This window comes from Protopterus annectens, chromosome 10.part0 (genome assembly GCF_019279795.1).
Source record: "Protopterus annectens isolate FY-2018-M chromosome 10.part0, PAN1.0, whole genome shotgun sequence".
Lineage (NCBI taxonomy): Eukaryota > Metazoa > Chordata > Ceratodontiformes > Protopteridae > Protopterus > Protopterus annectens.
Window position 1 is genome coordinate 1,494,303,151 of NC_056744.1, and position 24,168 is coordinate 1,494,327,318.

The 24,168-nt window shown below is 40.0% G+C and overlaps 1 protein-coding gene across 1 annotated transcript in view; it reads right to left on the reverse strand.

Annotated features, from left to right (window-relative positions):
- The window catches only part of LOC122813676 (zinc-binding protein A33-like), a 214,383-nt gene that overhangs the window by 118,684 nt on the left and 71,531 nt on the right, over positions 1-24,168 (reverse strand). The window contains exons 2-3 of the mRNA XM_044086121.1: positions 20,464-20,559; positions 20,142-20,375 (exon numbers count right to left, since the gene is read on the reverse strand). Of these exons, the coding sequence (XP_043942056.1) occupies positions 20,142-20,375; positions 20,464-20,559 (330 nt within the window). The remainder of the gene's footprint in view (positions 1-20,141; positions 20,376-20,463; positions 20,560-24,168) is intronic.

The window sequence follows — 24,168 nt, forward strand, 5'->3', positions numbered from 1 at the left end:
AACATACACATATGGAGGTTGTGCTAGAAGCAAGGACTGTCATCCCACACATTCCAGATGAATACCATAACATTACACATGACTTGGTAGTTGCCCAATTGGTTGACATACTGGTACATGTACCGCCTATCTTGTTGTCGGAGTCAACAACTCTGTTGCCTTTGATTGCATTAATGATACCTTTGGCTAACATACTTAACCCAACCACATACCTCAAATTTCTATGGGATGGGTTCTCTCAATCAGGCTCTGGCTGCAGACCCAAGTCTGCCACAGGTCACACTGTTACTCATAAGTGTTGTGGTCCTCCACATTCTGCAGCTTCTATGACTATGCTTATTGCCTGCAGAAGTAGAGCAGCTGCAGCCTGCAACACACACATCTGTATGTAATAATTAGCCCCTACAAACATTCTCTTGGTGCTGACGTAGTAACTTTAGCCCAGTAATTTCCACCCCAGCATATGAGAATTGCAAATCAGTATTGCACTCTTATCAGGTATGCAGCTATTCCGTTTCCAACATGATGCATAGGTTTTAATATAATTAGGTGGAATGGGGATTACATCAGTCTACCTTTCTGAGAACTGTACAGCTGATATGCCATTGATCTGCAGCTGTGTAACACCTACAGAGGATGTAGACTACAGCAAGGATATTGTGTTGCCTGTTAACTAGGGGCACATGTCTCCTGGGCACTTCCTTTCTTAGCAGTTGTAATACTAAACAGCTATTTGTTTGGCATTGTATTTTATACTTATGTTATGAGGGGGTTCCTGCTATGGGCCACACTACAAGTTGACTCCTGTCTTAGATGTGTATATAACTATTGTTACTATCCTAGTTGGTTCCACACCCCTTGCATGTTTGGCACACTGTTGCATAGTAGATGTGTTACCATACGGGGAATGCTGATAGCCTTTCTTTAGTGCTGTATCTGTACATACTGCACTTCCACATATGTAACCCTGACATGTGTTCTCATTTTGTTGTATTTCAGGTAATACCATGTATACTAGACATAGCCCACCTTTCAGTGAGGCTGAAAATGACCTTATAATCGAGGGATTACATCATCACTACCAAGTGCTGATGTCCAGAGGGATGGTTAACAGGCAGGAGTTCAAGCCCTGTGGGAGGAACTGGTGTATAACATTAATGCTGTGGGGAACCAGAATCATACCTACAAGCAGGTGCAACACCTTGCCACAGATATGATAAACTCTGCATGCCAGGTCAGGTCACCAGTGGTGGGCCTGCAGCAGAACAACCTATATCAGCCACAGAGGAATTCCTGGTGAACCTTGCAACACAGGACATCTCCCAGGCATCCATCACACAATATGTCATGGATGTTGGTGCCACCATATCCACTCAAGACAAGTGTCCAGGTATGCTTAGTTGCATCAGCATTGGAATACTGTACCATTTAGTGTGTCAGGGTGTACAAAATTTTACTTGGGTGTCAGCTGTTTCATAGGAAGGAGGAAGGAGGTTAGCTGAAGTTTTAAGCTAATACAGAGATTATGACCCACATTCCTATTAACATAGCAGCTACTGTAAATGGGATGTAGTACCAATTTTATACAGTAGCATGTGAGGCTGATTACATTACCTGTCCCTCAAATGTTTTTCAGGACTGTCAGGAATAGGAAGAGGTCATGCTCCTGCTGCTGGTAAGCACAAAACATTTTTGTCAGAGATGTTCATTTAGTTCAAGGTATTGGCTAAAGTGTCATCCTAGGCCAGCTTGCTGTATTGATGTTTTTTCTGCATGATTGACAAATCTACAGATATGTTCTGACTGTGCACAGTTTATAGTCATACCGCTGCCTTATAGGTGTGACTACAGTTATTGATTTCACATTATTGTCAGGACTTTTCAGATGGCCATACCTATAACTGAGCAGAGTTTTGCAGAAAGTCAACAGTGTGCATAATTTTTCTTCCTATTGAGAGTCTAGTTTAAAGAACCATTATTTTAAAATATTTACAGATGTAGGCAGAAAATAATGTCCTCATGTTCTACTATAACAGATTGTAAGTTATACAGGTCTGTAGTACTGACAGCAGTGTATACAGCTTAACACAGATTGCAACATAGTACTGCATAGCATAGTAGCCAAGGTTTTAATCTGACGTTATATACTTTGTATCACAGGTGACCAGGGAGGTTGGTCTTTGCCCCCTTCACAACCTGGTGTCAGGGTCTCTTCAGACTCTGATGATGATGGCCAAAGTAAGATACAGCTGGCGGTTGTGGGGGCTGAATCTGTCTCAAAGGATTACATCCTTCTTCTGCCCTCATTATCACCATACACAGTCAGTATGCCTATGCATACCCAGTCTCCTGAGGTCACAGATAATGGAGAGTCAGAGGGTGGGGACATTGAGCAGGGAGGTGTGGCTACTATGGCTGCAGGGACTGTTGACACTGGCCATAGCCAAAGATTTGGTGAGGTCCCACACAGGCGGATTTATGGGGTGCTCATAGGAGGCTTTCTGTCCCTCCACCACCTATTGAAAGTGTCTCATCATGGGTCACTCGGCATAGGTTTAGGGCCATCATGGAGGCACAGGCACATTCTGAAAGGAACTCCAGATGAATGTTCAGGGTTATGGATGCAGCACAGTCTGACATCTGTGACTGCCTCCACCATGTTGCTGATACCCTAGATCGGTTGACTGATAGTGAAAAGATGTTGGTCTGAGGCAGATTGCAGGCTATCTGGAACACATATTGTCTGTGATGGAACATCTAGTTGGAATTGAGCATCAGACTCATGGACGTAGGTCAGCAACTACATCTGTTGAGAGTCCATTTGGCCGTGCATAATCATGCTCCCATAGTGGCAAGCACATCCAGTGTTCCAGAGGGGACTGTGCTGTCCACACTAAGATGTGGCAGGCCATGTCCTTGTGGTCCTGGTTGCTCCCATGGAGGACATGGTCCCAGCAGACAGTAGTTACCCTCAGGTAGTAGCACAGCATCTGACCTTGGGCATGGTGGTGGCAGTGCAACTCCTGCCAGAGCCAGTTCTTGTGGTCAGGTGTGGAGACGATGAACTGTCAGCTGCACAATACACAGCTCAAATCTGTCCAAAATAGTGAGACATAAGGCTAGTACTGAGCTTGACTGTGTACACACAGAGACTCCGAAACCACTGTCACATTCAGGTCACCTACAAACACACACACACCACATTTACATGGTCCATCTTGCAGTTACATGGTCCATCTTGCCTGATTCCCTTCCTGACTCACAAACATGCTTGCCAACCTACTGGATCAGCCTAGGCTTCCTGCACCCGCACACAACACCCTGTGCAAGTGATGATACCTGTGCCATATCCTTGTCATCCTTCTCATCGATGCAGGGAAATTAAGCTATGTGTCTGATGCACAGGATGACCATTTGTTTAATCTATTGTTGCCTTTGACATGCTACTTGCACCGGTCACTTACAGATATTGTACACTGCCATTTGTAATGAGTAAACCACATTATTTTGTCTATGTTATGTTGGATGCTGTTGTAATGGCTGTATACTTACACAATGAAAGGTGTCTCATAGAACTGTTTTCATTTCACTTTCAGGATTGTGTAGGACATGCCTATGGGAACACAGCTGCAATAAACCAATCTACATCAGGGCACAAAATGTAATGTCAGCACAAAAGAAAAAAGGTCTTCAAAAGGTAAGATAGATATGGCTCCATAGGTTCATATGTGCATAATAGGTTGACAAGAATAATGGCTTCCTTCAGCCTTGTCATGCGTCCCTAATCTCTGACAAAAGATACCCTTGATAAGTGTAAGCAGGGTTTTGGGAGCTGAGACAAGCTAGGGCATGGGAGATGAATCATCTACAATTTCCCTGTGTACATTACAGGCATTTGTCCTAACACAGTTATGATTGTCTTGTTCCACATCCCATTGTGCAACTTGCACATGATGCGTGTTACAGTGGAACTGTGCTTCACATGGATGGGGTAGTAGCCTGTTAGATATAGGGTGTAGTCTCTGGGTTACAAACCTGTCTGTCCAGCATGTCTTATTTATACCTGGCATTGCCACCTGTCAGTTTTTTTTTCAGACTATCTGGAAATCAAACTGATTGTCCGGTAGTCTGAAAAATACTGCACAAACCCGGGCATTCTGTTTCAGAAAAGAAATAGACTATCGGAGTTTGTTAGACCAGCAGATTTACTATGCTTTTATTACAGAAAGCACAGTAAATCTGCATAAAAAGTCATCATGATCAGAGAAAAGGGGTGTTTCCCATCATGTGAGGCAATGGTGATGTCAGAAAATGGACAGGAAGTGAGAGGGATGTGGGCGGGGTTGTGTGGTGTGAGAGGGGTGCTGCCTAACTCCACTTTTAGCCACAATGAAAGGTGGCAACCCCATTTATACCACGTCAAGGTGCAGATGTGTACAAGAGGTAATTCTCGTGCTTGCCCTTTCTTGGATATGCAGGAGATACACAGTGGATCTGACACCACCCTGAGTGGCAGACATACACCTCCCTTCCAAAGCATGTAGGAGACAGAATACACAGTTACAGCCTTGATGCGGTCTGCATAGGAAATGTTATGTACACAGGGTATTTGTTTACTGTGGAACCTCTCTCGAGTTGTTGGATATATGTGTGTAGTTATATAACAAAGGTGGCATTGCACTCAAGGATAAGTGTGATGAATGCAAAATACAGTGGAACAATGACTTTCTGGGATTAACATGCCAAGCCTTTCTCTATAGGTTGTGCAGCATTGAGTGAATCCCCACATATTATTAACCCCTTACAGTCAAAGGCTAGATCACTCTCTGTGTCCATAAGTCCCTGACTATTGGTCAGTTGTTGGAGGTGTGCATACAATATCATATTTATCACAGGTGGATGACTTCCCAGTGGATAGTATTGTGCACTCCTTGGCATTTAGTATTAGTCCATAGCTCAGACAACAACTGAATGCATGTGTCAGCCCATCCTGGATAACTGGCGAGTCAGTGTAGGATTCAATGACAGCTTCTAATTTCTAGTCTTCTGCAAATGCAGTCAGTCAGAGGCCACTGACAGTGGCTCTGACTGCAGAGAAGGAAAAACGTAGAAGGGGTAATCCCAGGAAGGATTTTTGATGGAAGCCCACTGGTGAATGGCCTCATTACAGCAGTGGACTCACCAATGCTATCATCCCAGATAATGTTTGTCAGCTATCCACTTGGTTATCCATCAGCTGACATACTAGTTTTTAAATAACCTCTAGAGTTTGTCAACAATGCCTGATGGCCTAATAGTGTCAAATTCCTTGTCAGGCCATGATAGGTGGAGTGGGTCATTTAACCCTCATCCATTGCATTGCTTACCTCTCAATAAGGTCCACTGGTCAGGGTAGCCATGATCTGCCCTTGACAAACCAAACTGGGTTTGGCCCAGTGTCTATAGGTGTACTACATTGTTATTGATCATTTCCATGATAATTCTTTAAATGGATTTTAATATCAGACTACTGAAAACCCTGGGGACGCTACTTGTCACTGCATGATAGTTGTCCTGTATGCAACTTGGTACTGCAGTTAATTCCATCAGGGTTTCCAAGAAAACTGTCACCTAAGGTGTCTGAGTCTGTACAGAGTACAGGCAAACACTGGAGGGGAAAATACGTACAACCTGTGAAGGTAAAGAGAGAGTATTTACACAGATATTCTGCACTTAGATACTAATTAAGCAGTGTGTATTGAAATACAATTACCGTGAAGAATGCTGAAAAAAGGGGAGTTCCCTGAATTGTTCGTGCCTGGCTACTACTACTGCTGGTCTCATCACATGCTCCTATAAAATTTTCTCTCAGCAGAAGCAACACGTTACTACCAAGCTCATGACAAGAAGCAAGTCATGGCCTGTTTGTTCATCCACACACTTGTCCCACATCATGCAAGGCTCTGTAGGCTTGATGTACCCTTCTCCTGGTATATTCCTTGATTATCAACCAGAGAAATCATATTAGTTATGCATGTATTATACCTTGTGTCCCAAGATTTTTAGGATTTGACAAGGGTACTAACCTGTTGGTGATTAAGAGCACAGCTACAACTTCACAATACAATTTTCAATGTCAGGTGACAGACATTTACAATTGCTCAAAGAAACTCTGCAGTGGCAGTAATCCATGTTAGCTGACAATTTCACAGCAATTCATGCATCCTGCCCTTCAACAGCATAATGGTGGACATCTGCATGACATGGATCTGAGGCCTACAGCAGAGGAGTGGCCACCTTTGGCCAATGTGTTTCTCTTCCACATGTTTTAGGTATGTCATACTGTACAAATGTTACAAAAACACATTTCTTTGTTCCCACATCATGTCACACAACATCCAGTTTGCGGTCTGGTTGTTTGACAGACATTGTGTACTTTGCAAGGCCAAAGTAATGACTGCTAGTTGAACAAGTTTTCTGTGCATGCACAGACATCCACATCTTCACTGCAAGGAGTGACTACAGACAGTGTGTTTGAGGCTGCAACCTCAAGGGTGTAGCAGCATTGTTCACCAAGACCAAATTTTGAAGCATCACAGGAAAGAGTAAATGGTTTATGACCATCATAATATCTGAGAGTTGGTGGACTGGCAATTTTTTATTTCAGGACATCAAATGCTCTCTGGTGTTGTTCCAACCATGACCAGAATACATCTTTGCATGTCAACTCTCTAAGCACTGCTGGAAGTTGGCACAAGTCTGGAATGAACTTGCCTAGGTAGTTAACCATGCCAAGAAAACATATGGCTTGAACATTGTCTGGAGCTGGCATCTTGAGAACTGCTGTTTGCTTGGAAGAATCCGGTCATAAGCCTGAAGTGGTAAATAAATGACCAACATAAGTAATTTCTCATAGCCTGAATTTGCACTTCTGAGGATTCAGCTTGATATTTACTTCATGTGCTCTTTGCAGAACTTTCTTGAGGTTTCTGTCATGCTCAGCTGCACCATTACTTCCAAACAGAATATCATCTACTATAATAGCATACAGATACCCAGAAAAAAATTTGCTCCACTGCATGCTGAAAGACTTCACTGGCAGGATTTATCCCAAATGACATTCTCAAAAATCTGCACCTGCCAAAGGAGAACTGAAAGTGGTTAGCAATGAAGATTTACGGTCAAGCAAAATTTACCAAAATGAACTCTTTGCATCCAAGACAGAAAAAAAACTGTGGCATTTGGCATAAGAGCAGTAACTTCTTCAACTGTATGCATTGGATGAGGAGGTAATTTTAGTGCTTTGTTCAAATTTCATGGATCAATCCATATTCTGATATCATATTCTGATATCATCTAAGCTTTTCTTATGAGCTGTGATCATAGAAGATACCCATTCAGTCAGTTCATCAGCTGGACAAATTACACCTTGCACCATTTTATCTAACTCGGCTTTGACTCTGTTCTGCATAGCTACTGGAACTTTCCAGGTTGGTCTGACAACTGGACTGACCTTTGGGTCTAATTTCATGGAGTACACAGCTGGGAGTGAAGAAAATAGACTAGGTGAAATTAGAACAGTGGTCTTTTAAGCAAACATGGTGGATTTTCTCATTAAGTGAAATCAGTCACATTCTCAAATTATCTTGGAAGCCCACCAATGACTGCACATGTCTTTTGACCACATAAAATTGCAAGTTATAGCTATTCCCAGCAGAGTAATATGAAAGCACTGCTGAACATTCAGTTTGAATTTCTTCACCACCTTAAGCAACAAGCTTTGAACACTTTGCCAAATCAAGCTTCTCACCAACACATATTTTGACCCTGTATGAAATTTGAGCTCTGTGGTCTTCCATTTATCTGAAAAGTAGAAATACTTCATTCTTTGCCCATAAATCTACTGCACTGACTGCATAGCCGGCCTTAGGCATAGGCTAACTAGGCGGCCGCCTAGGGCACCGCTGTAGCAGGGGCACTTTTTCAGTTTTTATTTGGTGTAAGTAGAACAGGATGGGGGCACCACGTGGTGTGGTGGAGGTGCCGTGGAGCCCTTTTGCCTAGGGCACCAGTCGATTTAAGGCTGCTCCTGACTGACTGTTTAGTACAGACACACCAGCAAACTAAAAAGTAGTGTCACAGCTTCCTAATTGATCAGCTTGTCTCTTGAAATATTCTCTGTTAATAAAAGAATAAACCCCTTTTTTATTTACAAAATCTTTGAAAATGATTCCACTTTTTATATCTGTGGCATTGCTGACCAAAAGCTAAGCACTTTTCTCTCTTAGACTCATGTTTTTTACCACAGATACAACAATTGACTATAAGGCTAGGTGAGCATGTACCCTCAACTCTTATGCTTATTTGCTAACTCACCCTTGTGATTCACTGAGACTGTGTATACTCTGGAATTTGGTAGAAAGGTACAGGGTTTCCCAAGGACCGTTGCAGGTCTTCCCAGAGCTGCCATATGCTTGGGCCTGCTTCTTTTAACCATGTGCTGCAATACTATCAACATTAGCTTTAGAAGTTACTGGAAGCATGCATTTCTCATTTTAAGCATATTTGTGTGGTTTTCTTTAAGCTCATATATCTGACAAATCTCAATGGCCTTATTCAAAGTTAAATCACTGTCACAAAGCAAAATCTTTCTCACACCATCATCTTTAATACCACACACAAGTTGTCTTTTATCAGCTCATCCATTAAATCACCAAAAATGCACGTTTTAGCTTTGCTTTTGAAATCAGTTATATGTGCTGCAAAAGTTTCACCAGACATTTGATCTCTTTTATAAAATAAGCGCTTTTCAATTGTAACTTCTGTTTGGAGGTTACACATTTCTCTAAATTTATGTTTTAAGCACTCAGGGTCTTCCCTTGACTCAGCTGGTACAACTATAGGACAGTTTTCCCCCTCTACTGCAAATACAGCAGGTGCATACACAAATGAATGCTCTCTTTCTATGGCTTCTGAACCAGCTAGATTAAGCAGACTAAATGCCTTTGTGTGGTCATCTTTATCAGAAAATGCAGCTTGTATGAAAATATCATACTCTTACTCAAACACTCTCAAATTCTCTGCAATATTATTATCAAATACAAGAGGACCTGGTTTTCGAAATTCGTCTGCCATGACAACAAAATATTCACAAACACACTGAAGAAATGCCCCTTGTAATTATATACGAATATGCACACATAGCCAGTACTTGTAATAACATTCAAATTCATAATAAACTCTTTGAAATACTGTACTTTGTGAAATATGCTTTGAAATGGCTGTATTTTGTGAAATAACTGTGCTGCAATACAGCACAAACTTGCAAACACTTCATATACTTCTGATATCTTGAATAGCTTTAATTAATGTAATAAAGTAACTCAGGGAAAAATGCAGTCATTTTCCTTATTTTATATATTTTATGTGGCTCAGACTTTATTTCAAACATTCTCCATAGTTCTTCCAAATATTTTTATCAATATGTCACAGTTTCAGACATTTCGTTTAACTAGAAATTCATTTAGAGCATTCTGACTGATTCATATTATATTTTGTGAATAAGAAATCATTTAAGTTTTGATACCTAAAATTTATTTATAACCGTTCTTTGAGAGCTGTATGTGCAGTAGGGATGAGCCATTCCTCTATATTCCTCCAAAATTAACTGGGTGCCTCTTTGTCCTAAATCTGAATCACATTCTGACACCATGTCACTTGTCTTGTTTTATAAGTGAAGATGAACAGGTGGAGCAGTTTGTTTATATGCTTTATTGAACAGAAACACAGAATGGATAGCAGCAGTAGAAAATATAATTGAACTGATTAACTGACAGACTATACAGACGTGCATGCTTAAATCTCAACAGCTTTCTACAAAATGGCAGTCAGGCTCACACATGCTCAGTATTTATACACATGTACAAGCCCCTGGAAAGCTAAAGGTATACATACATACTGATCTACAAGCATGACCCTAACTCTTCTCCAGCTGTACAATGTCACATTTATAGCTATGCTATTGCGGTCCTGCCTGATAAAAGGATTACAGTTAATTCAAGGGCCATATACCTGGCAAAGGATCAACCATGTTGTGCCACACCATCAGGTGCTGTTTTATTTTAGCAGAACAGCATAAAGGTGATAACGTTACATTTCAACATGTCAGGCCACTGCCTAATGATGGCCTGCTGTGACATACACTCAAGCAAGACTGTATTGCTAATGGCATTATCAATGACTGCTGATGAGATGTGGAAAGGGCCCCCACCTCTCTATTCCTACTCCACACAAACACGTGTGAGAGATGAGACTATGTTAAAAACCTTGAATCCATGCTGTCTCGCACACCAGTCAATATGCCAACATGCACACCTCACCTTCTACTCCACCCAAACTCACATCACACATACCTACATGTGCAGAGCTCCTTACCAGACACATCCACAAACACCAGACACCTCAGAAACCCAAATGCACACTCACTACACATAATCATACCTGTGCAGAATGCAGTAAACGTAATTGGTCATGCATCACTGTCTCTCAAGTCACACACCTAAGGCAAAACACAAAATAAAACCTATTACTCATAGGTGATTACATCATGAGACACATTGATGTCCCTCTCACCAGGCTACATAAGGGAATGGCCACAGTCAGCTGTTTGTGAGGTGTCAGGATAAGCCATACCAGACATGCACACAAGTCTGTCAACATCAAGTACTGTTATGACTATGGCATAGTTCCTGTTGGTGTGTACAGCTCGAGACATACCTCTCTGGACTGCATGCAGAGACATGACTGAGCTTACTGACTGTGTCTTGGGCAGGTATGCTCATAGCCTTCAGCTGCATTTCACCTTCACCTAGGATAATGGCTCAATGCACATTGAAAATGAACAACAAACAACACTGTTGTCCGCAGTTGGTTTCACTGGTTTTGGGTTTTTCTTTGGTTACACATGGAAAATGACTGAATTAAATAACTGCCTTAGTGTGTGGTGTCATTGTAAGGGGATTCACTACATGTCAGCTTGGAATAACTTGCTCAACAGACCTAAATACTTTGCCACAGATGGTCTTCATCTGTCACCCCTGGGAGTTTGTCTACTGGCCAAAGCTGTTGACACCCCCATAGTGAATCTTTTAGGCAGTGTCTCAAGGGGAAGCTTTCCAATGATAAAACGTCATTTACAAAGAACATCACAGTTATGCCGGCACATGCTAGGAATGCCAACATGAAACTGACTGTACGGTGTTCCCACCTTGGAAGATGCAGACATTTGCGCAAGTGCAAACACTTGGTTCAAAGCTGTGAACAGCACCATAGCCATACCAGGCTACACCTCCTTTCACATGTTCAGACATCAAACTTAAAGGTAATGCAGGTGGTGTATAGATACTCATTAGAGATAGATACACATCCAGATTGGTTAAACAGTGTGATTCCCTGGAGAAACTGCAAGCACTATTCACTGCTAGTAGGGAACCTAATCAAGCCATTGCCAGGTACAGCAGCAACTCCATCGATCAGGACACCTATTGTGGTCAATTGAATCTACTTGTGTCTATCAGGATACATGAACAGGAAATCTCATAGCGTCACACTTTTATTCATAAACTTGAGTGCTTTCGTCTAGGTATTATGGACTAGATGGATGAAGTCCATGATACTTGGATGAAAGCACTCAAGTTTGTAAATGAAAATGTGAAGCTACAAGGTTTCCTGTTCTTGTTTGGAATTGTCTTGTGGTTTTGTTCTATCAGGATACATCAAAAAAACATGGTTCGGGGTGACTTTAACTACCCAAGGTTAATTATGCATGCTAATACTCACTTGGCCAAAGGTTAGTCAGCTTCCTTAAATACAATTCCCTGGACCAGTAGTGTGACATCCCCACAAGGGGAGACATCATAGTGCATCAGATGCTTACCAGTATGTGTGACCACTGTAGCACCTCTACTGTGAGGTCCTCCCTGGTGAGATTTGACCACAAATTGGTTTCAATAAAACTATGCATCACACCTGACCCCTCTTGTAGCAAATACAGTAATAAACTTCAACAAAGCAGATTATAACCTTCTGTGGGATGGTATAAATCGTTTGACTGCACCTCCCCCCTCAGATGGAACAGGCAACTATGCCAAGGTGTACACCAATGCTTTATGCAAGCACCTGTACCTGTACAACTGCATAGACTCTGGTGTATCTGATAGGAGCAAAACAAGGCCCTCATGGCACAGGAAACTTGCCTGCTGGACAACTGCATTAGCAGGCTTTACAATAAGAGGTGGACATTGCTGTGTAACAGTAGGAGGGAGGGAGCCCCACCTAAAATGGAAGCACTCCCTCTTCAGCTTAAACAAGCAAATAGTGTTGTTGTGAAGTCCTGTAAAAGAAAGTATGTGACAAAATTAGCCTCCTCTACAAAAGACACTCACAAGGCACTGTGTAATTGCATGTGTCACCCAAAAGGAAAGGCCCAGACTGTTGGTGAACTTGTAGTTAAGGATATCACATATAATGAGCCTGTAGACATAGAGAACCTGTTAGCTGACGAACCTGTCCCATACCTTCTATATCTATAGAGCAGGTCATAAATGGCCTCTCTATGGAGGAAAACAAAGCATCTTTTGGACACGTTAACATCCAAGGCTTTGTTCTACATGGGATCCAACAAGGATCACTAACACCAGCTGTGTCCCAGCTGATTGGAAAATGTCCACTGTTATTCCATTGTACAGAGGTGGTACATCCACCGACCATGGGAACTATAGCCCTATTAGCCTGACTAGCCATATCTATAAGCCCATGGAGAAAATCATCATGGCCTTTATCAGCAAAAACATATGTAATCTACAAACACTTGACCATATCTAGTCTGGATTTGTGAAAGGGAGATCATGCCTGTTAAACCTGGTGGACATGTAAGAGTTAGCAAGAAGCTGGATGAGGGGACATCTTTGCATACAACCACCTGGACTTAGCCAAGCTGTGTGACACTATCCCCCAATCGGGCATCAACAAACTCACCCAACTAGGCATCAACAGTAATATCATTAGAGGGGTCACTAAGTGGCTCACTGATAGAACTTATATAGTGAAACTAGGGGAATCCACCTCCAATAGCAGAGCTGTAACCAGTGGTGTTCCACAGAGCTCAGTCCTGGGTCCTCTACTGTTTGGAATCCATTTAACCAAAGTACAAGCACATAGTGAATCTCTGTGCTGCCAAAGTTTTCTGTTTCCTGCAAAATGGGGAATGATCAGATAATCTACAAATTATTTCAGCATCTAACAAGATGGTCTTCATAAACAAATGATGGTTGCCATACTCATGGCCTTAAACACCATGCAAGTATATATAGTATCATTTGTATCATTAACACCAATGTTCCTGATAAGTAGCACATCAGTAGCAATACCTGATGTACATATTCAGGGGTGAGAGACCTGGGCACACAGGCCTGGCCACACGGTCTTGCACCTAACATACCTTAGATCACCATGTCTCTACAGTTGTAAGAAGGGAATTCTATCTTGCTCATGTCATAACTGAGGGCACTGACACCCAAAAATGAAGTACCTATAACCTCCATGTACTCTTCCCTCAGCAAGATAATATTTAAGTGCAATGGACATTTTGTCATGTAAGCTTCCAAGCACCAGTGGCAACTGCAGACAATGCAAACGTTCCTCACAAAGGAAATTCAGGTCTTCAGCACCTGTCCTATGGGGATTTTCTGAAATCACTGTCCCTTTAGCCTGTGTCATACAGACTACAAAGAGGTGCTCTCTGCCTTGCATACACGGCAATGTCAGACCCTACTTTACTGGAAATGATGCATATCTGTAAGTCAAATGGTACACAGATTGCTCACTGTAATCATCTTAACCTGGTATGCACATTAATAAAACATGCTGGAGGGACATATATGTCTACCACACTTTAATGATCCTTTGAAGTAGACTCTCACCTAATAGCAAACAGAACACCCCACTGGCCCTCTTCAGATGCAATCTGTATGACTGGCTGGTTGACCATCACTTCACAACAGGTGATCTACCTCTTCGACAGGGGTAATAGGTGCTGATCGTGTAAATAAGGGTAAGAACTTGGCTAGGATTATAAGGACCTTAACACCATTAGCCTACCTAAAATTCTAATGATACTGTGATACCATAAGCTGATGTAAAATGCTCTAACATCCACACACACCAACCTGACTATGATGACAATAGTACCACTACCAATTAATGTTTACAGAATACCGCACAGTACACACACACACACACACACACACACACACACACACACACACACACACACACACACATTCCCATACACACACAGACACACCCACAAGTTTACTATAATTAGATTAGAACCTCTACCTATCTAATGGTACACACTACAGATCACAGACTTAACACATGCACCATGGCTCAATTCTGATATTAACATCTCTTTAAGTACCCTTATGTTAGATGACATCAGCAGGCCTTGTGGTGGTCAGGAATTTGGAGCCCTGTGTCACCTGCTATGACCAAAATACTGCAAAACCTTATCTCATTCTAAGTCAATGTGGTGATCATATTTATTTTGTAGTGAAAGGCACATACACACACAAACACACCAAGTGGGCTAAAGTGAGTTTAGAACCCCAACTTATCTAGTCTTACATATTAAAGACTGCAGTACTTAACACGTGCCATGGCTTAAGTCTCACATTAGGATGGAAGCTGGTAGTTTTAAGCTAGATGACATTGGCGTGTCTTGTGGAACAGGATTTCTGAGGCCTGCATCAACTGCAAGGGCTAAAAAGTGCAAAACTATTACAGTGTGGAAGTCAATGATGGATTCTCAGTTGTTTGACAGGGAGATGCACATACACACACAAACACACCAGGTGGGCTACAGTGAGATTAGAACCCCTACCTATCTAGTCTTACACACTACAGATCACAGTACTTGTCACATAAGCCATGGCTTACATCTGTGTTATAAATGACTGCAAGTGAACTACTTGTGGAGGACATGAACTAGGCCTGTGTTGAACAGCATGTGTGGCCAGCAGGGTGACATTTCTTCTTACTGTCATCTGCATCTAGTAGCTAACAGTCAGATAACTGTATTTTATCCTAGCTATGTGGCAACAATAGCCATTGGGACCATTTGTGGCTGTTTGCATTTGGATGGACAAGCCTGTGGGTAAAATCAATTTTCCCTGTTAATGCATGAATAGACAAAATTATACATTACACAATCTGTTCACTTGTTGGTGTATGTGTGGTGATATCCAGCAGGCACAGGGGGCTGTAAGTAAGGGCATTGTCTACTGTTGAACCCATACTTTTGGACCTTTGAACTACATTATATTATATGTGTCATACTGCTGCTTTACTCATCATTATCAGGGTATGTAGGGCAATACAGACATACACATACAAATAAACATATATATTTGTGTATATAACATGGGCATATATATATATAAATGGAGGTGTGTGTGTGTGTGTGTGTGTGTGTGTGTGTATACTGCTATGCAGATATATGGGGACAGACAGAGATGCATGTGTACATTGTATGTTTTATATATATATATATATATATATATATATATATATATATATATATATATATATATATATATATATATATATATATATATATATATATATATATATATATATATATATATATATATATATATATATATATATATATATATATATATATATATATATATATATAAATTATATATATATATATAAATAAAATATAATATATATATATATATATATATATATATAAAATATAATATATGTATACACATACACATTTTATATATATATATATATATATATATATATATATATATATATATATATATATATATATATATATAAAACATATAGAGATAGCTATACATCTATAGGGAGCGAGAAACATATATATATATATATATATATATATATATATATATATATATATATATATATATGTGTGTGTGTGTGTGTGTGTGTATGTCTACATCTATATATTAAAATTCATTGTGCAAGGAGCAAATGAATTGCGCTCTACTTTAAGTGTATGAGCATGCCCAGTGGGATTTTTGCTAGTTATAAACTGACTCCAGCCCAGACCTACCTGCACTCCAGTTTGGCATTTTGTGTGTTACAGAAAGTGACATCTGTACCTGTTTCTGCACTGCTGCACTTCACTGAAATTGGCTAAGATGTTCTACAGTTGTCTGATGTAATTAATATGTGACAGAGGTAAATAATATAACAGTACACACATACACAACTTATTAATACCTCACATTCAAAACAAATGGATACTTCTAGTTTAGAACCATGAACACCATCACACAACCTAATTGGCCCAGTATTTGAGCCACACAATCTGCTTGACAGAGGTCATTCATCACACCATCACCTGCCTAAAATGTTCATTGTTATTCCTGTGTTATCTATGACACACAATGTCAGTTCAATTCCTATGTTACTGTCCTGAGACCGACTGAAATGCTCATATACCACTGATAAGTTACTGGTACTGTAGTTACATGGGAACACTGCAGTGTTGGGGATGGGGGAACAAAACCACATGTTTTTCTGGGATAAGCAATAATCTGACTATCATTTAACCCCACTAACATCTCCCTTGACTGATGTACCACTAATCTGTTGCAGTAGGACTGCATGAATATTCCATGCATTAGGCCTAGTGAATAGTAATGGAAACATGATAGTGCAGTGGGTATCTGTAGTCCAGTGTGGATGTCATTTCTGTCCAACTAGTCCACTATATTTACTTGCATAAAGTACCAGGTCCATACATACAATGCCAAATCATAATAATCCTTGTGAGTACTGTGTAGGTTACAGAATTGCAAATGCAGCAGTTGACACAACTGTAGTTCGGGGCTGACTGTCTGATGCAAGCAGTACACAGCTAATACATGGATATGTATAGGATGTGTGAGTTGCCTGGCATGAATTTTAATTTATGTATGTGAGTATGACTAAAGTGTCAGTTCCTAGGTCGTCAGTGAATGTGCTATGGATTGTTTCTTAGCCAAAGGCAAGATGTACTGAGCATGCCTACATCTGCCTCCAGGGATATCATTAGGGGGTTCCTCCTCCTTCAAGCCAGACTCTGGCTGTGGTGACCTTGGCATTGGTGAGGGGCTGTGTATCCCTTCCCTTTGCTGATCCTGCTGCAGCTGTTTCCACAGGATCAGAGTGTGTAGCATAGCACATACTGTGAATATATGTGCACATGTGGTTGGAGAATGCTGCATGGCTCCACCAGATATATCGAGGCACTGGAACCATGATTTCAGAAGCCCAAACACATGGTCTATGAGGTTTCTAGTTTGTGTATGTTCCTCATTATGGTGTTTTTACGAGGGAGCATGTACACTTCTGATGGGTGTCATCATCCACAGTTCCAGGGCATAGCCAGTATCCCCCAGTAAATGGCCCTGTGGGATGTCCCCCTAGCAAACATTTGGTACAGCTGCGATGTGTGCCAGATATGGGAGTCATGATAACTGCCAGGGTAGCCAGCACACACATTCAGGATAAGCCCCTGTGGATTGCACATGACCTGGCAGTTGATGGAGTGGTACCCCTTGTGGTTAATGTAGATTCTACCATGCTTACTTGGTGGTGCCGTGATGTGGTCATGAGTGCAATCTATAACACCCAGTACTTAAGGGTAGTGTGTTACATGGTAGAAATGCTGCATATTGCTGGCCCTCACCTCAGGAAAAAGGGAAAAGATATTTGCTCACTAGCATGTGGAACCATAGACTCCAGGAACTGGTGGAGTATCCTGGATGCTGATGCCTGTGACACCCCCATCATGTCCCCAGTTGGTCTTTGAAAAGTGCCTGTAGCTAGTATCCTAAGGGCTACAAATATCTTTATTTCCACTGGAATGGGTTCCCCTCTGTTAGCCCTGGCTCTGAGATGAGGGTGGCAGTGCTCACTGAGATCTTGTAATATGTCACTGTTGACCCTGTAGTGCTCTACAATCTCCATCTCATGTAGCTCCTGCAAGGTTACCCTGGGCTTGAACACTCTTCTCCTTCTTGGCCTAGGCCTATTGTCAGCAGCACCAGCAGCATTGACTTCAGCATCTAGCACATACAGATGTAGAATACCTGCAGCAGCCCCTAGCATTATCTCAGTTAAAATTCCCAAGTTGCTACTCCAATCACCATCTAGAGTACTGGGGGAAAAATCAGAATGTAGGGTGTATGCATACATTATACAGGTCTGCTGAAGTCCACCATGCATGAATGGCTAATTATGATGCAGTTCACCTGCCTAGACTGTAATTAAGGTGAATTAAAGATTCTACTTTACTGAGAAGCATGCAGCATAGCTTAAACAATATCATAAATATGCAGTGTCACGTGGGTAGTGTGATTGCATGAACACATTGAGTAATGCACCATACCATGCAGCACAGCTTAGAAAACAAACATAATAAAATGAATATCTCCAGTTTTAATTACTTGCTGCCTACGTCATCCCTGTGACCTGGGTGATCTATCAATGTGAACATGCTTATCTATGCAGCACACCATGCAAATATGCACACTGGGAAATAAAAAATCCTAAAAGTAACAGGACACACACCCCCTGATGTCATCCATGTCCAGTGGGAATATCAACATCATGCAGGAGTCTACACAAAAGCGATATGCAGACGTACTTACTCTGTTTTGCTGAGAGCCTAGAGACCTCATGGCTCATAGCTGTGTGAGCTCGGTAACAGCACCAATGCACCATTGTATGTTCTCAACACAAGGTTCTATAATACATTTGTGAAAAATGCATTTATAAAAGGTTTTATTTCCTTTTTTTTCCTATTAATCATGTTTGCGCACTGCTGGGCATAGCTCAAACATGTCGTTACTATTAAAAAAAAATATTACTAATTTAACTTATTCCGTTCCTCTTTCTGACATCCACAATGGTACTTTTGGATATTATCTGCCTGTGGTATAACATTTTCAGGGGAGGTATGTCCACATATGTGTAGTTTTCCACCCCCTTGTGTTTGTGTAGACTCCTGTACATGGAAAAATTCTGCATACACTATGGACACTGACATGGAGACTACAGGGATGCCTTTCTATTTCTTGGATTGCTCATCCTGCCTCATTTGCATAAGCTTCATCAGTTGAGGTAATTTACATTCCACAGAATTTTCCCTGTTTGTGCATGCTTGTGCACTGCTAAGCAGCACTTATTGAATCTCAAAATATTTGCGCTCATGTACGCATCATGGCGAGAGGTGTACACAATAAAATAATTGTGTAGGGTTTATTGAATTGTTTGTCTTTTTCTTAATATATGTATTGTAAAACTTTAAGTGTATTATTAAATCTTGCATCTGGGTTTTAATTTCTTAGTCCACACTTGATGTTCAAAAGGCAGAATGATGATTATGACATTCTCTGATGTTTTAGTTTTACTGTTGACCCTTTTTTTTTGGTTATGACCACACCCAGAAAATAATGTGCAAACTTAAATACTGGTAATGATTTAAATACTCTAGCAAAGTATTCTGGGTAATTAAAGACAATATACATCTTTAGAGGAACAGCTACTTATTTACATTAACGTTTCACTAATAAATCATCATATGCATTAATATGCAACGTACAATGTTCCACACATGAGGTTTACCTGACAAATTTTCTTACTAAAATATAAAACTCATCTGTTGCTGGATGTAGCACGATAAAACTGTAGCTTATACACTACATGTAGGTAGCAAGTCAATGTGGGTTTAGTCTTTCATGATATCAGGGCAGGATTTTTCAGCTTCATACAAATTTTCAAGGGGATATCCTTATCAACAAAAATAATTGCAAAAACACTTGTTTTCAATGAACACTGAAAATTTGATATTGTGCAGGGAAAGGAGATTACTAGCATCTCCAGGGGTTTGTTATACACATTTCCTATGAGAACTGCAATAATGCACTTTTACAGAGTTGCATTCTTTTTGCAATGTTTCCATCAGATATAGATCTGCAGCTGTACAAGATGAATCAAAGTTGATAATTTTGCAAAGATGTCAGTATTAAAACAACATTCACAGGATCTTATGCAGCCAAATGTAACGTTACCTTTAGAAAAGTCATTGTGTCGTGTTGTTGCAACTGTAACTGAATATTAGCGACTGATTCCTGAACAGCATTAATATCTTCTTTAATTTTTCTCAGGTTTTCCTCCATCTCTTTCAGAATTCCTGTTTCTTCCTCCTTTAGCTGTTGAACCAGATTTTCTTCCTTCGCCTGGAGAAACTGATGAAGCTTGGCAAATTCTGATGTTACATGCAGCTGTAAACGTCTAGCATGGGCCTGAAAAATGTTACTACATTAAGTAAGAAAAAAAAGGAAAGAAAAGAAAAGAAAAAAAATTAAAACATACTAAATACAACTGACTTACTGTGATTTCTGATGTCTTCATTTCTTGCTGGCACTTTATTTCTTTAAGATGCTTTAGACTTGATTGCTGATGAGATAGAGATGCTGTCAGGTTGTCCTGCAAAGGAAAGATAACTTTCAACACATTCAATGTAATGAGAATACAACTGCAGCCTTCTGTCCATTACATGATAAGCCATTACCTTTTATGATTTTTGTTTTAAATTTAATTGATTCGGTATGATATAAGAAAAATGTTCCCAATCATTCAATCTATCCTTCAAGCTTAAGAAATATGTTTTATTTCACTAACTTAACCATGTTGCACCTCATGGCAGAGGCAACATACAGAAAAACCCAATGCAGAAAGGTTAAGAGAGTAATGATTTATATAATCCACAGTGAAAAAAATCTACATCTCTCTTCATTGGCAGTACATCTCAATAGTTGTTACATCAGTAGTACCACAGAGGGCTGTATGAAACTAAGGAGAAAAATAAACCTTTTTGCTGACAATATTATATGTTACCAGTTCAGAATATGATATAAAAATATTTGATAAACTAACACATTTTAAAAGTATAGCAAGAAATAAAATAAATGAAACAAAAACAAAGCTAAGTAGTAATGAACGATGCCCCAGCACATATCTTAATATGAAGCATCCCCTTTTTGTGGGATCCTGGCAGGAGGAGATACCTGGGCCTTTCACTGACATGGAATGCTGAGTAACTGGCTAAAGAAATGTGAGAAGAAATTACTTAAAACATTATATGTGTTTTCAAACTGCCAAACTTTAAGCAGCAGGATTTTATGAAAAGCAGCACTGAGCCATTATGTAAATCAGCCAAGAACGAATGAACAGTACTGATTATGGAACATCATAGCACTGTATAGAAATGCCCACAACACAGCCGGCAGTTTGTAAATTCACTAAATAGATTTCAACTTGTTTGGTTAAATTTCATTCATGTAAATTCAAAATAGATTTCAACTTGTTTGGTTAAATGCAGAAGAAGCCACATATTTGTATTTGCACAATTGTTTTAGATATTTTTTTCATTATACAAAAGCCGATGTGAGCGTATGCATGCTGTCTGGAGAATTCTGAGGACAGCAACACTGAGTGCAGCCTGGCAGCAGTAAATTAAAACAGTTATAAGGTTTATTCATGGAAATGTAATGGTGTCTTGATGTGGACACCCCTGATTGGTCTTTTTAAGTTGGCAAGGAGGATGTTAGGAAACCTGGAAATGAGAGATACAGAAGACAAGGAAAAACACAGAAGGAATTCATTAACAGTATTTTGCTGTAGAAGGTGGGAGAAGAGGGACACTATGTTTTTCTGGGAGACAGACCCATGTCATTGTCAAATTTTTATATATAAGAAGGAAGTTGAGAAAGGAGCAAGGGAAGAGGGTGTAGGTGAGAGAATTAAGGAAGGGTGATGGAAGACAAAAAACATAAAAGACAGGAGCACTATGGTGGGCTGACATAGCTGGGGGACAAAAGCAAAACAAATGGCGTACAGGCACAAAAAGGGTTGGGTGAGGAGGTCTACATGCAGGTACACACTGATCCAGAGCACCTCAATTACTCCTTTTCTTCCTCTCTGATACTGAGAGGTGGTCTCCAGTGGCTCAGTGGTTTGGACCAACTGGGTCAATGAATCTTGAACATGCTGAAAGGGTTTGAAAAGGATGAAGACATCTCTGTCTCTATTACCCACTCAAACACTGCCTGTAACAGGTTCTGAAGCTCACCAGTAGTGAGGCATAATAGGCCTGCAACTCATCTTGAGGTCCACGGGGTAATACATATGATTATTTCATGAGAACGAAAACTTAAGAGAGAGAATCACAAATGGTTGAACAAAAAAAAAAAACCCACAATACACTGAATACTTCGCTCCCACAAAAAGCCCTATATCAGTAGACCTTAGCTACAAAACAAGCTCAAGTGTCAGCTAAATAGTGATACTGTAAATGAAAAGGTTTTTAGTAACATAATGGGTAGGGTTAGGGTTATTGTTAGGGCTAACACATATAGTAAGATGGTACAGGAGGATTGTTACTCCTAAGGACACAGAACACATACTACAAAACATGCACAACACTGACTCTGTCACCTTACCTAATGCTTACCTTAACCCATGAGCACTTGCATATTCACACTAAGTGCTAGAACACAGACTTGCACATCTTTACAACCATCATTTTTTTTTTCACTCAACCATTAAATTTCCCTGCACACTCTGCACTATTTAAAACTAAATTCAACTATTGACTCACACTGCATTCAGTAATTTGTCCATTCTCCCTCTTTTTACCTACAAAAGCTTTTTCAACCAACTATGTATTCTACCTTTTCAATTACAACTATATATGATTTTATATTATATATATGTAGAAAAACCAGCGTGAATTTTGTGAAGTAAAAACAAAAACAGTAAACAGGAAAAAAAAATTCACACCGTGTGTACTGAGCAGCAAATGGCTGTAAAAATACCACTGCAGTGAAACCAGGGTTCTCTTCACAAAATGTAAGTCCAAATATAAAAAATAAATTTAATAAAGCACACAGAACTTGAAGAGAAAGAAAAACTGAAAATGAAATCCAAGTACAAATGGTTAAACACTTTTTTTGTGGGACTTCTTCAGAAGCATAAAATCTTATAACACTAGCAAACTTTAAATATACATACAAACCTTCACTTTACAAAGTAATATAATTCACAGCAATTAAAAACAGCTACTACTATATTATGCGGCACTTTTTAAATTGCAGGGTTGTATGTATATTTAAAGCTTGTTAGTGTTATAAGGTTTTATGGTTTTGAAGAAGTCCCACAAAAAAGTCAGGGATGAAAGCGCTTAACCATTTGTACTTTGGATTTCTTTTTGGATGTTTCTGCTTCTTCATTTTCTGCGTATTTTATTAAATTTATTTTTTGTACTTTGGTCTTTGGTATACATTTTGTGAAGTGAACCTTTGTTGAACTACAAAGGTAGTTTTACTGCCATTTTCTGCTCAGTACACACAGTGTGATATAATATATATACACTTTGAGATCAGAGCTAATAAAGTATGGCATATTTAAATACGAGTGAGGTGGAGTATATCCTATTTATAGCTATACTGCACGTCAGAAGGCATCAGCATCAGATAAATGTGACACACTTTAACATGTCTGATTCACCTGCATATCAATACAGAGTTAAAGGGCATAAGGAATATCATTGCTTACTTATGACCAAGAGGGGGGGGTGTAGCCCATATACAAATCTGTTGCACATATGGCAGAAGATATCCGCATCAGACACTTGGTATGGCATCTTTTACATGCTTCCCACTTGCAGATCACGAGAGTTAAAGGGCAGACAGTATAGCATGTTTAAATATTACTGAGTAATTCATGCATGTTCACAAGAGCATTACTATGTAGCACACCTTGTCCTGACCACCCAAAGATAATTATGGCAAAAATTAAGGTACACAGCTGTGTAAAAGTAGGTAACATCATGCAGCAGCATTATCAAGGAGAATGACACTGGATAAAAATTGCAGCACTGAGTTGGCATACATGAAATAAAACTATTACTCTGGGAAGTCATGTGTAGGGGTACACGGTTTAACTGCGAGACAATATTTGCTTATAGGTTCAATATATTATAGCACCAGGAAACAACACCATAGAAACATGAGAACAGCCACATCCTCATGGATG